General features: G+C 39.0%; 1 protein-coding gene across 1 annotated transcript in view; it reads right to left on the minus strand.

The window, feature by feature from the left end:
• Nucleotides 1-21,276, minus strand: part of LOC136872317 (trehalase-like) — a 139,661-nt gene that overhangs the window by 80,272 nt on the left and 38,113 nt on the right. Inside the window, exon 3 of the mRNA XM_068227435.1 lies at nt 7,894-8,036. Within this exon, the coding sequence (XP_068083536.1) occupies nt 7,894-8,036 (143 nt within the window). The remainder of the gene's footprint in view (nt 1-7,893; nt 8,037-21,276) is intronic.

The following is a 21,276-nucleotide window of genomic DNA, read 5'->3' on the forward strand; positions in this document are numbered from 1 at the left end:
CTTCGAAGGAACGCGGAAGTCACGACCAGGTATCGTCCCGTTGTGCTGTGGTGGTTGGGAGGGACACCGCCCTCTGTCGACAGCTATACCTGCCACGTAAGAAATAAGGGTGCATGCTGAGGAAGTACAGTATATTTCCAGTCTTCGCCATAGGCCGGAAGCTCAAATCCCTGCTTCGACTAGTCAAAGATAAACCACCTTTTGAACCACCTATGAAGTTCCACGTGGTGGTGGTTACACACATACTGGCATGACAAAAATACTTGTTAGCACCAGGGCGAAAGAACACATTGATCAGTCAAGAATATCACCCCTTCATCCTCCACGGACAATGCTATAAGCTGTCTGCCATTGCAGAACACTTCTCTTATGGATATGGTGGGTATGAAAAAAGACTATTCTGTTTACTCTGTGAACAATTTCTTTGCCTTTGTGTTTCTTTCCGGGATGGCCTGATAGATTGTTGTTGTGTTTATATATAAAATAAATAGTTGAGTGATTTCTTCGATTTATAATTTGTGGAATCTCCATCTGGCGACCGTGGCAGGACTTCAAATTACATTATGGGAGAATTAAAGAGAGAGCGAACGTTATTACGTCGTCAGTTCACACGGTCACTCAACGAATTTCAACAGAAGTTAGAAGCATATCGACTCGAGAAGGACGATGTTATTACAGCATTTAATATATTCGATGATAAAGCATCGCGGCTTCTCGTAATAGAAGAAAAGTTTCGAGATTTATTATTTACAGCTGAAGATTTCGACGAGCAGGTATGTGAGAAAGAATATGAAACAGCCGAAGAGTACAAAGAGGAATGGGTAACAGCAAGGAGCAGGTATAAGAGTTTGCTTATTGAGGCATTAAATGTCGTACCTGAAAGTGGCGCAGGTAGTGTTTTCTCAAGCTCCCTGATAAGAAACGACTGCCTAAACTGGAGTTAAGAGCATTGGATGGCAATATTAGAAATTGGTTAGCATTTTTTTTTTTTGCTAGGGGCTTTACGTCGCACCGACACAGATAGGTCTTATGGCGACGATGAATAGGATTCTGGGAAGATAAATGATGATACTTCTATAGCTGATGAGGATACATTCCAGTATTTAATCCAAGCTACAGTACCAGGATATAGTGCTAGAAAACATGTAGAAAGTTTTCCTCATTCACCGACCTAACTACAGTAAGGCCATCGAACAGCTGAAGGCAAAGTTCGCCCGTGATGAACTGTTAATGGAAACATATGTACGCGGGAAGCTTGGTTTATTAATGATTCAAGCTGCAGATAAGGAAACTATAAATTTAGGCCATTTATATGACAAGTTAGAGACCCAACTGAGAGCTTTAGACAAATTAGGAGTAACAAGAGATAAATATGCTGCCATGCTGTGTCCGTTGGTGGAACCAACCTTACCTGAGGACACTTTGAGATCATGGGAAAGAACATGAACTCTCACTAGAGCTGAAATATGAGGACATGGGTAGACTGACGACTTAAATCAGAAAATGAAGTTCTGAGAAAAACACTATCAAAGTTTTACAATCTCTGCCAATCAAACACATATATATGTATCGATTATTATTTTGAAGTTATATTACAGTATTATTCTTTCCTAGGGTTAGTAGGTATTTACTTTAAATATTGTTTATCTAGTACATATGTTTAATCACAAAAGACACGTCTTAAGTGAACATATATCAAACCTAAGTTTCCGAGTTAATGAGTGTTTGTTCTAACTCTTAACTGCATATTTTATCTTAAAAAAGTTTAAGTCATAACAAAATACACTTCTGCAGTAGGACATTCACGAAAAACCAATATTTACTCCTTTTTCCAGTGCATGAAAAACTAATCACTAAAATTGATTTTTAAACATTATAGAGAAATATGTTGGTAAATAATAGATCATACAGATGCAGTGTTCATTACAAATTTGATTAATTTTCTCCACCGTCACTTACATCTTCTTCTAAGTCATTGAAGTCATCCGTAGGCCCACCATCTACAACTTTTCTCAACCACTCTACATTTTCTGGAGTCATAAATTTGAGCAGAGACAAAATGCCATGCTTTTTTACCAACTTCAGTCCAGGAGGCAACACTTTAAGTTTCAATCCTCTTTACGTTCAATAGGAGTCCTTTTCTTTGATAGAACATTAAACGACTGTGATAATAAGCCACTGTAAGTTTCATATGATTAACAGCTGAATGTCGCTTGCAAGGAAACATCATGGCTGGCCATGACAAAGAGCTTCGATACCACACGCCATGTTCTCTAGACTAACAACTTAAACACCATATTGTACTTGCTTCTAGTTCCATCTAGGACCATTGGAGACAAACTACTTTCATGGATATTAAAACAGGCATCGGAGATTCAGAATTCATAATGGCTGATCTAAGTGATAGATTATCTAACTTACTACAGTTCTTTAAACTTGAAGTTGAGAGCGAAGAGCGCCTGCAGTCACTCGCAATGGTATTTCTGGCAATGACTCTATCGTGTTAGGTCTGAAAGTGTTAAAGGGAAAAGTACCTATTGCAGCATGTGTCTTTTTTGGTGATTCTATGCACAATAGTGTTAAATGTTTGTGGTGCGACAAAACTTCACATGCTGCGACAGACTGTTTTAAAGCTTGAGCTATGTTGTTTTGTATGTTTAAAGTCTCGTCATAGTACCAAGAGGTGTAGGAATTATGTTAAATGCCTTGTCTGTCTTAAATGGAATTTAACCATCATGTGCTCAGAAATGCCAGTGCAGTCCAAAACCCAGAGTGTTGAACCTGTTAAAGAAAAGAGTTGGGAGTCTCAGGTACTCTTGGCTCAGAAATCCTGTGTCACCTTTTTACAGACAGTGATGGTTAAAATTGTGCATAACGGTAAATTTAAGGATACGTGCCCTTTATGACAGTGGAGCACAAATGTCCTACATTTCAACAGATGTTGTGGGACAGCTCGATATGAAGCTATCTGGGAAGGAGATGTTAAGCCATAGTCTTTTGGAGGTGTTGAACCCAATCAATAACAGCACAATGTGCATGATACAATTGTCCGAAGAATGGATGGTAAATTTCAAGGATCTACAAGTGTTTTAGAACAGATGAAAATGTGTGGTTATGTGCCTAAGTTAGAAAATCAAGGCCTGTATCCTAAGCTTAGAGAGAAATACATTGTTCTCCCTGACATGCGGAAGAATCCACCGGACATAGGGATACTGATAGTTGCTGACATTTCAAGACTGTTCATGTCCGGTTCCTACGTGCAGTTAGACGGGACATTGGTAGTGATTGAGACAAAGTTGTGTTGGACCTTACAAAGGCCAGGGAAGAAACCGAACAACCCGCTGACCAACATAGCCTATAAACGCAACGTGGATTTCTCAGACTTATGGAGTTTAGATGTTATAGGCATTAGTGAAGTAGAAGCTGTGAAGTTTAAAGAGGATTCAGTTACTGATACCATTTTGTTTTTCAAAGCAACTGTGAGAATCAATGCAGATCTGAGGTTCAGTTAGCTTGGAAGGAAGGGCACGCTGAGCTGCTGGATAATAAGGCTTTGGCAGAGAGGTAAATGTATACTCGTGTCCTCATCCCGAGGTGATGAAGATCTTTTCAAGCACACCCCCAATGGAGGTGAGCTGCACATACCAGCCCCCGAGGACGGCAGCTAATAACACTAACCGTTACGTTACAGAGGCGGACGGTGGATTTAACAAAACAATTCGTCTATAGTGGGCAGTTGGAGAATTATCATGCAGCATTTCAGAACTGGTCACAGTCAGGCATTAACGAGATAGTTCCTAAATGGAAGGCTAAGGGATATTTCTTACCGCATAAGCCTAGTAGCCCGACTACAAAAATCCGACCGGTTTTTGATACTTCAGCTAAGGATCGTAAGGGGAATTCGTTGAATGATTGCCTAGAAAAGGGGTCAAACTTAAGTGGGCTAATTCCAAAGTTATTAATTCAGTTCAGGAAGTATGCCGTTGGTATAACTGCCGACATTCAGAGGGCATTGCTGCAGATTAGCCTATCTCCTAGTGATAGGGATTTCTTAAATTTCTGGGATAGAGCAATGTTGATGCTCAGACACCGTCGCGTAGTGCTTGGAGTTTCATCAAGTCCCTTTCTATTAGCAGCTACCATTGCTCATCATCTGAATCATACTCCAAACGAACTGAGAAAGACAGCTGATATTCTGCAGCAGGCGTTCTATGTGGATAATTGTATAACCAGCCTGGAATCTGAGGAATCTGTTAGTAAGTTCGTAAAGGAAGCCACAAAGCTGATGGCCTCCGGGGAATTTGAGCTTAGAGACTGGTTAACGCCACACAAACTAGGTCAATCCTTCGGGCAGAACAAAATATTGTTCTTGTTTTAGGTGTATCTTGGGACACTGAAAATGACAAATTATTTAGTTATTTAAGTTGACTTACTTTGCAAGGAGAACCTATTACGAAGCAAGTCATCCTTTCAATAGCGCAAAAATATTTGACCCGGTGGGGCATACTTGTCCAACTACGCTTATTCCAGAATTTATCCTTCAACAAATTTGAAAACTGAAATGTCTGGGTATGTTGCATATCCCGAAGATATAACTCGCCAATTCTCAGCCTGGTTAAAACATCTGCATCATCTGAGTAATTGCCGCATTCCCAGAAGGCTTACGGAGGGACCTTACGAAGACTGCGAAAAGACTCTTCATGTTTTCAATGACGCCAGCAAGGTGTCATTTGTGGCTTGTATCTGTCTCCGAGCAGATTTTGGTTGGATATCAGTTCGCCTTGTAGAATATAAAGCACAGGTATCTCAACTAAAACAATTGGCCATCCCGAGGCTAGAACGCTTGGAAGCTGTTATAGCTACTCGTCTTAGATGTCATGTTAAGGAGGCACTGTGTCTCTCAGACTCTAAGACCTATTATTGCAGTGACTCTACAGTCGTACTGTCATGGAGCACATTTGTTGGCATTCGCGTCAAAGAAATTCAAAAGCACAGACATCCCACTGACTGGCATTATGTATCAGGATCTTTGAACACTGCAGATGTTCCTTCAAGTGTCTGTAATGCAAAACTGTTGGAAGAAGGCCAGTGGTGGGAGGGGCCCGAATGGTTGAGGCGAGAGAAAAGATAACGGCCTGGTTCAGATGAACAAGCTACAGATCAAGAAGTAAATGCTGGAATAAGGAAAACGGTGGTAGCTAGTATATTTTGTGGGGAAACAATCTTTACATCGTTCCTGACATATTTTTTATAATACTCAAATGAAGTTAGGATGATCGGCTGGATTCTAACCTTTATAAACTACTGTCGCAAGGATTGCAAGAAATATGGAGAAATGGCGTGTGAAGAGTCACAGGCGGTAGAGAAGAAACTGTTGAAGTGTATTCAGGATGAAAGTTCTATCCCTAATGAGAAGAAAATGATTAAGGAAATGCAAACTTTCACCGATGATGGAGGGCCCATGCGAGTTAGGACAAAACTTATCTCATGGGATGTTTGTGATGTCGGATAAGAATCTAATTGTACAGACAATGATTTGTCAGAAACATCGCCATTTATAGCATGCTGGGATACAGACGTTGTTGTCAAACCTAGGAGAAAAGTACTGGATAACAGGCATCAGGAGACTAGCTAGGAAACTAACCTATGAATGTGCCAGATGCAAAAGGTTTCGAGGAAAGGCTATAGAACCTCTCTTTGCTCCCTTGCCCCTAAACAACATAAAGTGAGCCGCTGTTTTCCAGGTAACAGGAATTGACCTAGCGGGGCCATTGTATATAATGACAGGTGAAAGATCTGGGTGGTCCTATTTGCATGTGCCATTTATATAGCCGTGCATTGAGAACTTACAAAATCCCTCGGGAAAGATTCATTCCTCCTGGCTCTTAGAAGATTAATAGCATGGAGGGGAAGAATCGACACCGTATACACGGATAATGGCACTAATTCGTTAGCACGTATAATGTCTTGAAAACTGTGAACTGAAAGACGATATCTTTCTCATCATTACACGAAATTAAATGGAACTTCAATCCTCCCACTGCTGCCTGGAGGGGATGATGATGGGAGAGGTTAGTAAGAACCCTGAAAGAGCTTCTGAGAAGAAATATGCGAAGAGCGACACTCATCTACAACGAACTTGAAACTCTGCTGTGTGACTGTGAAGCAATCATGATCTTCCGACCTCTCACATACACTGAAGATGACTTTGAATACTTGAACCCTTTGGCACCTGCTAACAATAAATAAATAAATAAATAAATAAATAAATAAATAAATAAATAAATAAATAAATAAATAAATAAATAAATAAATAAATAAATAAATAAATAAATAAATAAATAAATAAATAAATAAATAAATAAATAAATAAATATTGATCTGCATTTAGCGCAGACGCCGAGGTGACCGATTCCCTATCTGTTGTTTTCCTAGCCTCTTCTTAAATGATTTCAAAGAAATTGGAAATTTATTGAACATTTCCCTGGGTAAGTTATTCCAATCCTTAACTCCCCTTCCTATAAATGAATTTTTACTCCAATTTGTCCTCTTGAATTCCAACTTTATCTTAATATTGTGATCTTTCCTACTTTTAAAGACGCCACTCAAACTTATTCGTCTACTAATGTCATTCCACGCCATCTCTCCGCTGACAGCTCGGAATATATCACTTAGTCGAGCAGCTCGTCTTCTTTCTCCCAATTCTTCCCAGCCCAAACTTTGCAACTTTGCCTTCGTGCAAGGCATCCCTGGAAATGAAGTGCCGAACTTAGACAACATTAACACCAGGAGTCTAAACAGGAGGTTACGGTATCTTCAGTCATTACGAGCACGCCTGCGTCAGAGGTTTCGTAATGAATACCTGGCTCTGTTGTTTCACAGAGGGCAGAGACGATAAGAGCAGCTGCAAGTAGGAGATGTGGTGCTTATCGAAGTGCATACGAAGAGGACCCACTGGCCGCCTGGAGTCGTCTTGGAAGTCGGGTGTCAGAGTGAAGACCGCTGAAGGAGAGAAATCGAGACCTGTGCAACGGTTGTGTGCCCTGAAGGTTTCCTCCAGCTATGATGATCCCAAACTCTTCCAGCAGATGGGACATTTCAAAGTGGACTGTGATGTGCTTAGTGACACCAGAGAAGTGATTACAATCAGGGCAGGAAGAAAAATTAATGTTCTTAAAAGACTAGACTTATGATACATAAAGGAGGGTTGTAATTTTTACACATACTTAAAATAGCAAGGTGGGAGTGATATTATAGATATGCTAGGTATGGAACAAAACATTATTGTGTTTACTCTGTATATAATTTATTTCCCTTTTAGTTTCTTTCCGAGATGCCCTGTTAGACTGTTGTTCTGTTTATATATAAAATAAATGGTTGAGTTATTTGTTCGCTTTATAATTTGTGGAATCTCCGTCAATTTCTACAGTACAGACCATAAAATCCCCTTTAATCAGGCGAAGGTCATCGCGCCTGTAAAATACTTCAATGCTCGACTTGTAAGGAAACCCATACAGATAGAGCAGTGCCCAAATCACATCAACAGGGAAGACGGCTCCAAGTTAACAAATTCTGGAGACTTGTACTCCAGAAATTCACCCATAACACCACCATGGCACAGCGCGACGATCCCTGAGTCCAGTTAGTGGGGGCTGTGGATCGTACAGTCGTGACTTCCACATTTCTCCGAAGAATTTCTTTGCTCACTGTCGGAGGCAGACCTTCACATACCCTGATGAAGACCAATCTAATTTGGCGGAAAGCTCGGCTTTGTTAAATACATATAAATGGCTTTAATCGAGTTAGCATATTTTGATAGAGAATTGTGTTCATAACATTAAACGGGTGACTTCAATTGATTGCGATGTTAAAATGTAAAGTGCGTGAACCGACCCTTGTTGGTTCCGTCCTCGCTGATGTACCACCGGCTGGAAAAGTCCCACCCGGACTCCGCTCCTGACTTTATATCAACATAGAACTCTTGCGTCCGCTCGGGGTTCGAGTGGTACCACTCTCGTGCTATGTTGTAGTCCTCTCTATAAATAAATAAATAAATAAATAAATAAATAAATAAATAAATAAATAAATAAATAAATAAATAAATAAATAAATAAAATCTATGAACACTGCATTTCAACAGACTTATTTCCTTTACAGGAATTAGTAATCTGAAAAGAAATGCACAAGGATGATAATACATTTTACAGTTCTATGCTGATTAAAAAACAGCACTGCCATGGCATAATAAAAGTGGATGTAATGAAAAATATTCGAAGTGTAACAAGCGATAATAACGTCAGGAGCACATTCGTAATGAAAAATTGAAGACCAAGTCGTAATGAATATCTTGGAAATCAATCAATCAATCAATCAATCAATCAATCAATCAATCAATCAATCAATCAATCAATCAATCAATCAATCAATCAATCAATCAATCAATCAATCAATCAATCAATCAATCAATCAATCAATCAATCAATCAATCAATCAATCAATCAATCAATCAATCAATCAATCAATCAATCAATCAATCAATCAATCAATCAATCAATCAATCAATCAATCAATCAATCAATCAATCAATCAATCAATCAATCAATCAATCAATCATAAATAAATAAATAAATAAATCAATCAATAAAATAAATAAATCACCATTGATCTACATTTATGGCAGTCATCCAGGTGGCAAATGAATGTGTTGTTTTCCTAGCCTTTTCTGAAATAAATACAAAGAATTTGGAAATATCCCTTGGTAAATTATTCTAATCCCTAATTCCTCTTCCTATAAATATTTATTTGCTACAATTTGTTCTCTTAAATTCCAAATTTATCTTGATATTGTGATCTTTCCTACTCAAAAAACACTCAAACTTGTTCGTCTACTGATCTCTCCACGCCAGCTCTCCACCGACAGATGGAAACATACCGCTTAGTCGAGCAGCTCGTCTCCTTTCTCGCAAGTCTTCCCAGCCCAAACTTTGCTGCATTTCTTATAACGCTAATCTATGGTCGGCGATCACCCTGAACAAATTGAAAAGCTTTACTTTGGATTTTTCCAGTTCTCGAATTAAGTAGTCCTAGTGAGGGTCCTGTACACTGGAACCATACCCTCATACTCTAGTTGGGGTCTTACCAGAGACTTATATTCCCTCTCCTTTCCATCCCTGCTAGAACCACAAAATACACTGATAACCTTGTGCAGAGATCTGTACCCTACATTTACAATCCCATTTATGTGATTATATTAAACATAACGATTCCCATAAGGAACTTTCACCCCATCAACGCAGTAATTAAAACTGAAAGTACTTTTCCAAATAGTGAAACTCACAACCGGACAACGTCGGTTGACAACCAGGGTGTAAATGTTCTTATGAAGCGACCATGTAGTGAGGTAATGTGCGCCGAACCGAGTGGTGTAAGTTACTACTCAGATCGTGGTTCTGGTAGCAAGAACACGTTTTGAGGCTCAGGTCCCCGCTGCCCTTCACTCGCAATGGCTTCACTCTGCATCTTGCTTGTGATGGAGTGGGCAAATGTTTCCATTCCGTATCCTTCCAGGCGTGCTAAGTTCGAACAACTCAAATTAAGAAAGTACCGATAACACCCTGGATTTGATGGGGAATATGCAGTATATATAATATGGGCGAGTTTAGGTCAACTAATAGTTATACATGATGTAAGTCGAGGCATGAAGTCAGTTTTGAGACAGAATGCTTATTAAAGTAAACTAGATAAAAGGAAATAAACCACTCAAAATTAAATCAGCAACGATTCTTAGTATGTGTGGACGCTTTATGTTACCGTATCTGCCACGATTTCTATCTTGTTGACCAAGAGATTTAATTTAGTAGGTTTACTAATCCATTTGATTTGATTTTGGGATTTATGTTTGATTTTGCTCTAAATTTTGGGCTGGTTATATGTTAAATATTTTTCGTCTGGATGATCCTTACGTTTTAATTTCATGTGAAAATTAGTGGAACTATGCCTCACATCATATTTCGGATGTGTGATACCTCCACTAGGAATTGTCATAAGATCATCACATTTACTCATCCTAGCTTTTCGTCCCACATTTAAATTTATTAAATTCAAGAATTTTCAACCCTTGTTAAAGATAAATTTCATGTAATGGTGCACCATTTCTATTATATGTCAATGGAGAAAATTTATTTTAAAATCCTATATTTAGGTTAGTTTCATCGATTTATTTATTTATTTATTTATTTTGCAGAAGATTTATTATATTGTAACTATTTGTTTCCTTATATTTTCAAATTTTAATTTGTTTACAAAAATAGATTTAATGTAATCTATTCCAAAACTTAATTATAATTTTATTTAAAGAATACTGGTGTTCTCCTTTGATGTCCTGCTAAGTATTTCTTGGGGATCATAGACCTTTTTAATGGGGTAGGTTTGCAGTACAGATTTCATCGCTTCTGCTTGTGTCGGGGTAAGTACATTTTTTCTTGTGGGTTTGTGTGTTTTATCTTTGTTTATTTTCGTTTCCATTTAGCTGTTAAACGTAACGCGATGGCGTTTCTTCTTGAGCGTAACGTTGCGGGGTTGCGTTGCATCTCACACAACCTCCTCGGCAAATTAAAAAAGTCATCTTCGATTATCTCACGGCGGAGTAACATATAAATAGGGAATAAGGCTCCTAAAAATAATAACAATGCAGCAAAATCCAAACACGGGATCGAACTCTTAATCACTTGCCGCTCACAAATCTACCCGAGGCAAGTTATGCAATAATGACAACATGTGGGCCTTAAATGAGGAAAACGCGTCCCCTTTATGAACATCCCACAATAATCCCATGTCCAAACGTTAGCTAAGCGAGGTATAAAATCGATGATGCCGTTCTATCTTTCAAATATTAAAACCATGTAGCGCTAGTTGTAAACACAAACCTGCGCTCGTTGAATTACACTTTAAACAAAAACCCCAACTCTGCTGGGATACGCGGGTATGAGATTGCTATGGCAGAACGAATCACTCACCAAAAAATTTCCAACACTTATGACAACGCACACATGACGCCACAAAAATAATTCATATATTTACACTGAAACTAACGTAAAGATGACACTAAACAGCTGCGTGTGTCAGAACCCCACCGGCATTCACACACTCTCATACTGCATGAAAATTACCTGGGAAATGTGACGGCAAGTTGACATACGCTTTGAAAACCCGTCATCTAACTAAACCTATCCCTTCACTGAATTGAATTTTGATCCCCTTTAAAGTTACAGTTAACCTAAGACGTTCCTTGAATCTTTACTTCAAGAAACATAGTACGAAACACAGATTATACAGGAAAAAATATCTCGTAAATTATGCTAATCACTCAGCTACGCAATTATAATAAAAATGGCGAATTATGACTTCAAGCATGTAGTCAAACATGTATTTTACAATATTTACATTAAAATGCCAAATCTATCCTACGTCTTACTGAAAATTAAGACGTAGCCCGGTAAAACAAAATACACTAAGCCTTATAAATTTATATTGGAAAGCCTAACCTATGCCCTGGGCTACATTAAAACATGTGCTCACTCTCATGATTTCATAGAAGGTTGCTACTCATCTTATTTTTTAAGGTTGTGTCGCCAGCCACCGGACCAGCCGTCTCTCATTCTTTTAGTGACGACCCATTGTCACCACGGTGTCTTCAGAAATGGACACGAATACTCCGTACATCTCCATCGTTAAAGAAGAGAACTCGGTGCTGATTCCTGTCGCTTCTCTCTTGTGCGCGGAATATCGCTACGGCACACCGGCCTTTCTCAGATTAGTACCGGGTCAGGGAATTCTACAATTTACTACTCCGACCCGTGGTTACCCATGAAACCTGTTTCTATTCATCAGCGCGAGAGACATCACTGTTTACCTGACATTGGAAATGGTTTGCTTCTTTCCCCTCTCACTCTAAGCTGCATCAATGTTATCTGACAACTCTACAGACAACATTTAGTCCTACAAAAGGATCGGAAATTGTTCTACTTTGCAATGACAGTGTCCTCTGAAAGTTAAGTGATCTCACACACACATGAAATTAGAATAGGCAGGCCAAATGTACAAGCAAATGTTCATTCATAATATTATCCATCCCACGTAAATGTTAAAATTGCTACAAGTTCATCTCCGCCCGAAACCATTAGTGCTCATGGAATAATCCATACGTGCTGATGTTGTCCTTATAGGCTCGATTGCAATCAAGTATTTTAGTATCAAAGTCTGAGCACTGGAGTTGAATCTTAAGTTGTCCTAGCACACGACATAATTTATAAATACCATACTTTTCCTCTCCGCGCACACGCGCTGAGCGGATAAATTTTTCTCTCTTCTTCCTTTTCGTGTGAATCTACACTCCTCAAAAACTTCCGAAAAAATCGACAGCTAGTCCACGCGCTGGTCATTTTTATTAATTCACCCCCACAGTCGTTACTTACGCTCGTTCAGGGCATGTCTCTCGTTTTAGCCGATGTCTTGCCAATCTATCATGATGATACCTTTCCCTTAGTTCAAATCATCGTGTCACCTACACTTACATTAAACTTAGGTCGTATGACATTCTAGCCTCATGTCGGGCTTCCGAAATGTTGTCCGTGGGCCTACTCCATGTCTTCCTTTTTCCCTTGTTCTGAAGCATGTCTTGAAGGACGTGCGCGCGTCAGATAGCAAACTGTCTTCCTTAATTTAGCTTGCAGACAATAGACCACGGGCGCCAAGCTTCCTGTAGAACTGTGAAACATATGCCCTGGTCACTCCAAGTTACCAAGACTTAATAAAATGAATGTTCACTCTACTCTCTGTAAATGATAGTACAGCAATAAAATGAGCACTTTAATAAGGGCTCAGTGTGAAGTGCGGAGAAGAAGCGTACTTTTATGTATTAATATTGATATTCATACACCAGATATATTTTCCTAGTCCACGTAGAATAGAACTAACGTACCTCCGGTTCAATATCAAAGACATTACCAACATACGGTCGTGCAACTACGGTATACTTGCGCCCTGCAATACGTACCCATATCCAGTAGGCAGTAATGTTTGGTCTTCGAATGTTAAAACTTAGCGTAAAATCGCGGAAAATCGTATATATAATCATGGCAAACCACATCACATACGAGTGTTAAGGTATTAGCCCCAGTTAAATTGTTGGTATATCTAAGACACTGAACGCAAGTTGTACTCTAAAGTTTGACATTTTCTCCACCAAACGGTAAAGAAAAAATGCATGCAGTAGTAAGTTAACCACCTTCATTCTCAAGTCATTATTGGATTCAACGTATGATTTCAGCTACGGTGAATGTTGAAAATATAGTAATTGATGATTTTTTACTTTCAGACCATGCCGCAGACATCATAATCGTCATCACCATCATCATCATCATCATCAGTGTCAAAAGGCAATACCTTGTCTATGCAACTATTCTTTCCCGTCCTCATCTCCTCGTTTTATTTCATATTAACAACCATAATGGAGATTCTGTGCCAAGTCTTGAAGGAATTATTTCCTCGGACGTCCTTGGCCTTCCTTCCCCGTGATTTTTCCTTCCAGCAGATTGGTAAGCAAGGTATTGTGTCGCAAGCTGTGGCCAGTGAATTTAGTTCTTCTTCTATGTACCGTTAACATCAGTTCTCTCTTCCATTGAATTTCTTCTAGAATGCTTTTGTTTGTTCTCTTTTCAATCCATGTAATCCTTAGCATTCATCTCAGACCCACATCTCAAACGCTTCCAGTCGTTTCCAGTCCTGATCTGTGATTATCCAAGATTGACAGCCATACATTAGCACACTCCATACAAAACAAATCACACATTTTGTACCGTACCTAGGGGTAGTAACCCTCTAGGACGATGCCTCCATTCCTGTATAAACATCCGACTAACTCAGGTTTGGGCAGAGAAGTGGGTTGGTTGTCGATGGGCAAGTCTAAAAGTCGAAGTTTCTCACTTAATTATAAGTAAATGACAGGAAAATGGAGGTATAACTCGAATGAGAAACAATAATATGGGATAGAATGAGTTTATTCACAAAATTACCCCGAATCATACTAACATAAAAAGAAAATCAAATAATAAAAATGATAATAACATTATCTCAAAAGCTGAAAAGAAATGGACATTAAAACGTTAATTATTCCAATAATTAAATGCAAAAGGAAAGTTCAAAGACAACATTAAAAACTTGTGAACTTCAAAAATATTCTTTACATGATTGTCCAAATTTCATGTTCATAATAGTATACGTATGCATATACAAATATGTATTCGACTCGCATGGAGTAACACGATGTAAAGTATCACATTGATACGGATTTTAATTCCGGAGAGTCGTCACGAAGGCTAACATAAACAGAAATTTAAGACGCAGTGGGACATGATATGAATTACGAAAAATACTAGTAGCATTTCCCTACACTATCTTTACAATGAACACAACCTAAGCAAAGTATCTCAAATATTTACATCGGATAAAGAAAGGGAAATCTTACATACTACACTGACTCGACGTGAAACGCGGTTCACCAAACGATCTAGTAAAAACCAGATTGACCACCAACATTCAATCAGCACTCGGGCTGTTCCCCATTAAACAACAAGACAACATGAAATAGCACAAAACACCATCCTGTAAGAGAAAACATATTATTATCCTTTATTAAACATATGGAAAGCAATGGGCAACATTGCATTCTTCTGCTGCATTTGCGCACCCAAAAGCGCGTTCATCCGTCACATATTTCCTGCTGTGCTGTGGGCTGAAAAGAAATGTTAAAACTCAATACTGCCCTGAGGCTTGGTTACTGTATTACGGAAATAACATCTCATTCACGCTGTCTATGTAAATACGGCTGATAAGTAAACCTGTAAGTCGATCTCATATTTCCTCAACTGCACGGAAACTCACATACAATCGTGCTTCTTACTAGCATGCTACAATAATTTATCACACACATCAGACTCACTGGCCTGGCATCAATTTTCCGTCAATTCTGATTCTCAATATTCTCTCAGAATACAATTGCAGGGCCATTTTCACTGCACATCATTCTTATCACTTCATCAGGCATGCAATCGGCCTGCATAATCAACTTCATAAATCAGCATGCATTAAAACCTCTTATATTTCTTACAATCTCATCAGCCTGTCTCATTATAAATCCAGGTTCGATTCCCATACAGATCATTGTGCGAAACAGTTTCCAACCTAGATTGGAAGACTCCTTTCTCATTCAACGTTGCGATACAGCTCCACACATGTCAGCTCCTGAAATAACATGCGTCATGCAATCTAACTGTTACTAACTTTCTAAATGACCAAAATTAAATTGAATTTACTATCAACGTTGCAAGTGTTTAACTCGGAAAGTGGATGATCTTGTCAATCTAATCCTCCTATCTCTAATATACAATAATATCGGAATAATACTAATCTAATTATCATGCATAATGACACAACAAAACAAATCCTAACAACTCCCTCATTATCCCATCTAACTAATCGTAAAGTAAAATAAAAATATAGAAATCATGCATTCCTATTTTATCCGTACTTACAGCATTACAAATGTAAAATAAACACATGCCGTCAGGCAAAATTTGCGTTAAGGAAAAACCCCTACACTACTTCACTAGTATTTAAACATAGTTCATATAACATGCCATCTAATTTAAAAACAAGCGTCTTATCATGGACGACTCTCTGGACATTGGCAACGGCTCACATCCTTGCCATGGTGGTGTCTTACTTCATGTTGATCACTGCTTAACACATGGAAACAATCTTTTTTCTTCTATGATGAAAGTTCCTGTACACTGCAACACAGAAGACTTTAGGTGAATGTCTCTTCACCGCTCGATTTGCACGTGCCGAACAAACCCTTGTTAGCTGTGAAGTAAGCCAACATTCCTGACAAACAAACACACTTAAAATAATTCAATAATTTTTTTATACAGTTAGTTATAGCGGGTCGCGGTTCGGTTCGAAAGTTCTTCGTGAAACGCGACCGACACGAAAATACAATACAGCTGAGCGTTTCTTCTTCACTTTCCAGTCTATTATTATTGCTATTACTGCTATTATTGCCGTCTATTTATCTGGAGTAAAACTTCGCGCCATAATGAAATCGGCAATTGAGCACTGCACCAGTTAATTCAGTAAACTTCACGACTAAAAGCACTGTTTCTCGGTCGTAAAACCATACACTGTTATATATCCATTCACGTGGCAACATTCACGCACAAGTAGCAGAGCAATACCGAACAACGTTCACACCACGTCGGCTCCTACAATCAGAGTGATGCTCCCAAAGCTTGGGACGCTGGAGAAGCTTGGCTAACGCCGTTGTAGCTATGGGATTCCCGCATGTTTAAAGGAGCAACGAATCAGCGTGCTTGCCATTCACAATGACTTGTATATTAATTAAAACACACCATAAAACACACTCCAGATGATACAAAAATGACTCCGATTACTTATATAGCGTATTCATTATATTACACTTTCCGACCTGTGGAAATCCGTCAATCAACAGAACTGATTCCTTTGTAGCGATATGTTCTTCATGCAATTGTCCATGTTGGTTAACCTGGGATTTTAATTCCGCGCGATCCAGACTCCATATTTGCCACACCCACCATTCTAATTGGCTGAATGTTCCTCTTGGCCAACGTCTTTTACACGTGCCGAGATGTGCTAACTTCTGGTAACGCTAAGCCTTTCTCTCGGTCCCGAGGAAGCATCGCGCAATATTCAGCGACTTTATGTCTCCATGGACTTCCGGTCTCAGCTATCCTGCGATCCACTACTTTTACCATAACTGATTGAAATTTATTTTAATAAAATTATATAATGTGGCAAATATAATCTGAGTGTCTCTCATGGGCCGTCAGGATACGGCTCAATTTCATCCTAATTCCAAAATTAAATTTGCACCGAATAAAAGGTGCGAACACTCTTTTAAATTGCGATCTATGCACGCATTTCAGAAGAGAGTTGCGAAAGAAAACCACGAGGCACATAATTATCGCCGAAATACGGTAAGGCGATTTATGAATGGTTCATCGTCTTAACAGAGCAGCGTCAGCCTGAACTCTGTAGGTGAAAAAACCATGCTTTGAATCCGAGTTAACTCGTGTTTGGGAAAGCGGGAGACATGTTGACATCCAAGTTAATTCGGGCGTGGTTTGGAAAAGGTTAACTGCAAATGTAGGTGATGATTTTATTACGTTGTATACCATCGCAATTTAAAAGAGTGTTCGCACCTTTTATTCGGTGCAAATTTAATATTGGAATTAGGATGAAATTGAGCCGTATCCTGACGGCCCATGAGAGACACTCAGATTATATTTGCCACATTATATAATTTTTACAAACAGCCAGTTTTACGTTCTCATATTCATTCATTGAAAGAAAACTGACACGATAATTTTTTTGTTACAATCTACAAATTTACAGGGTTTATGCGTACAAGCTACGATGTAAAATTCCTTGGAAGGGAATGACAGTATTTCCATTTAAAATAGGTAACATTCCTGTTATTCATTAAGCGAAAGGTAATATACGTAATTACATAATGCATCAATGATTTTTGCACAGTGTTGTATGACTTTCCTTGTACACTGAATTTCTGAAAATAGTCTTTAAAATATAACGGGCATCCGGTAATAATAGCTACATTCTAAATAGCGAGAGAGATTTTCAACACGAGTGAGGACATCGATATTTACTATCCAAGATTAAAGTACAAAAACTATGTAAATGTACCTACCAGATAAATTTACAGTATGCCTTAAAGTAAATAAGCTCACTGATTTTATTCCCAGTAAGCATGATTGGATTGCTGGTGAGTTTATCAGAGAATTTCAACCCAAACAGTAACAAGCCACAGTTACTTTCTAAAGCACCTCTTAACATCTCATAGTGAATGTACCGGGAGGTACACCTCTACGCCGCACATTTATATCTTGCGCCAATAAGAACTCGTCTACAGGAGAAACACTGAACTTGGAACTAGACCTACTTAAACTTTTCCTCAGAAGATGTCACCTCCTTAATTTTGTGATTGTGATGTTTCCAGTACTGTATGAAATTCTACGTGTTTTGTTTACCATTGATCAAGAAGTGTGAACATTCACTCATAGATGTCACTGCCAAAAAAACTATGATCATGCACCCTGGTGCGAAGTGAAAGAACCTTTTTTGAAGAAGTTTTGTATGTATAAGTTGGTTCTTTACTAAATTATGTTCATTCAATTTTGGGTTGGCAATATTGATGTTTTCTTTCGGCCAGTTTTGAATTCAGCCATTCCCTAATTTCTGTAATTAATTTCAGCCTATCACAGGCTTCTTCTTCGATTTTGTGTGTAACGTTTTCATCTACCAATAAAGTGAGAGGGTGTGGCCGTTTTTTTCGTGAAAGGTCTCGAACTTTCCCCGAGGGTTTATAAAATGCAGATTTTCACGTCTCTTGGCTATTTGATCAACATCCAACTAAGTGTGCGTGTGTGTGTGAAGCAGGAGGCGCGAGGTGCCTCTTTCGTCAGGCAGCAGGTCTTCAGCAAGGTAATGGCCGTTTAATATCTTTATTTCTTGCTAGCTCCGCAGTTTAACCCGAGGGACAGGTCCGAAATTTTAATATGTAACCAACTTCTCTAAAATGTAAGTTCTGCCTGCTAATGTGAAAATTTCATAAAATCTGTAACTGTAATTCGGGGATAGAGAGTGATTTACCCTCTCGAGCTCCCCTTCATATTGGTTTGAGGTGACTACGTTTCGTAACTGGTTTTCTTCCTTTCCGTAATGTCTTAAAATTATTCTTATACGAGTCACCTCCATAGTTTGGGAATAGCCCCTGTTTCATCGGCCTAGTGCCTTTTAGGTTTTATGAATGCATTTTTAGGAGTGCAAGTACTTAACCTGTTCATTTTCTGCTAAGGCCCAGTAGGTTGGGTACAAGTTACCCCTGTTTCATTGTAAGTTGTGCTTTGATGGCAAGTAATTGAAAGTTTAGGATATTGCCTTGAATAGGCTTGAAAAAACTGAGAGCGTGTCAGCTCTTTTCAGGTGTGGTAACTATGCCTCTGGAAAGCTTGATATTTGAAGTTGGGAGCAAGTGTTCCAGGGATTAGGGGATTTCTGCCCTTTGAACTATTTGTGCTCGTATGTAAAAGTTGAGATAGGAGCTCAAAATTGTAAAACTACGGGCTTGTAGCCCAAGAGTGGTAAAATTCTAAAATCTTGGATCTTTCTAAGTCTTGTTTCCAAATTGTTATTTCACGAAGTGAAAAGTTGTTATAATTTTGTTGTTTCTTCTGAAAATATAACCTTTGTTAAAATTTTTAAATTAACTTTGACTTTGTAGTTAGACACATTCATCCTGGCAACTTGGTTAGTTATTCCAATTCCTAACTCCCCTTCCTATAAACGAATATTTGTCCCAATTTTTCCTCTTGAATACCAGCTTTATCTTCATATTGTGATCTTTCCTACTTTTAAAGACACCACTCAAACTTATTCGTCTACTGATGTCATTCCACGCCATCTCTCCATTGACAGCTCGGAACAAACCACTTAATCGAGCAGCTCGTCTCCTTTCTCCCAAGTCTTGCCAGCCCAAACTTTGCAACATTTTTGTAGCGCTACTCTTTTGTCGGAAATCACCCAGAACATATCGAGCTGCTTTTCTTTGGATTGTTACCAGTTCTTGAATCAAGTAATCCCGGTGAAGATCCCATACACTGGAACCATACTCTAGTTGGGGTCTTACTAGAGACTTATATGTCCTCTCCTTTACATCCTTACTACAACCCCTAAATACATAAACTGCACTGAATATAAATAACTCAGTTGTTGCTTACAAGGTAAATTGAAAATGACATGGATTTCTGCCTTCCTTCTTTCATTATGTTCTGCCTCCATTTCAAACTAGTGTATCGCAGCAGCGATAGAAAGTGACTGGGAGAACTTCGCTCAATCCTCACGGCATGTGACATAACCACAACGTCACTGAGGTTGAATAGCAAACGCTAATCACCTGTCAGCCCGCCCACTTACAGTGCTGGGCACCCGCGGAACAGAATGCCCAGTGTGGGCACGTAATTTTCAGTAAAACAAGCTGCAGTCAATTGTCAAGTTCTGATAAAAGAGCCAAAAGAAAAATAATGGTAATGTTTTCGTTGCATGGCTGTTCACTATCTGTGTAAGTACTAGGTATTTTTAGCCTATTTCAACCACTGTTGAAACATGCAGAAAAGTCTGGTATAGGATATGCATAAGGATGAAAAAGCTAGATATTTCATTTCTTTTTTTTTTTGGACAAAATGTAAAATTAATACGTTCCTGCACCTCTCTTGGTTACAAGAGGTCTACTTCTAGAATACATCGTTTTTCAGCCACATCATATAAAGTTGTATGTGTACTCCCCTGTGAACCATGTGACTTTGCCCCGGTGGGGAGGCTTGCGTGTCCCAATGAAGCAGATAGCCGAGCCGCAGGTGCAACCATATCGGATGGGTATCTGTTGAGAGATCAGACTAAGGAATGGTACATCGAAAGGGGGTAGCAGCCTTTCGGAAGTTGCAAGGGCGGAAGTCTGGATGATTGACTGATATGGCCTTGTAATAATACTCAACGTGGCTTAGCTGTGTTGATACTACTACTACATGGCTGAAAGCAACGGGAAACTACAGCCGTAACTAACCCCCGAGGACATGCATCTCTGTATGAATGATGTACTGATGATGGCTTCCTCCCGGGGAAAATATTCCGGAGGTAAACTAGTCCCCCATTCAGATCTCCGGGTGGGGACTACACGAGAGGGCGCGATCATCAGTAAGATGGATACTGACATTCTGCGAGTCGGAGCGTGGAATGTTAGAAGTTTGAATCGTTGTGGTAGATTAGAGGATCTGAAAAGGGAGATGGATAGACTAAAGTTAGATGTAGTTGGTATAGGTGAAGTACGCTGGCAGGAAGGACAGGATTTCTGGTCAGGCGGCTACCGAATTATCAACACAAAATCAAACAGAGGAAATTCAGGAGTTCGATTAATAATGAATAAGAAAACAGGGCAGCGGGTAAGCTACTATGACCAGCATAGTGAAAGAATTATTGTCGTCAAGACAGACACCAAACCAATGCCTTCCACAATAGTGCAGGTCTATATGCCTACTAGCTCAGCGGATGATGAGGAAATCGAAAGAATATATGAAGAGATAGAAGATTTAATACGATATGTAAAAG

The sequence above is a fragment of the Anabrus simplex genome, chromosome 4 (genome assembly GCF_040414725.1).
Source record: "Anabrus simplex isolate iqAnaSimp1 chromosome 4, ASM4041472v1, whole genome shotgun sequence".
Classification (NCBI taxonomy): domain Eukaryota; kingdom Metazoa; phylum Arthropoda; class Insecta; order Orthoptera; family Tettigoniidae; genus Anabrus; species Anabrus simplex.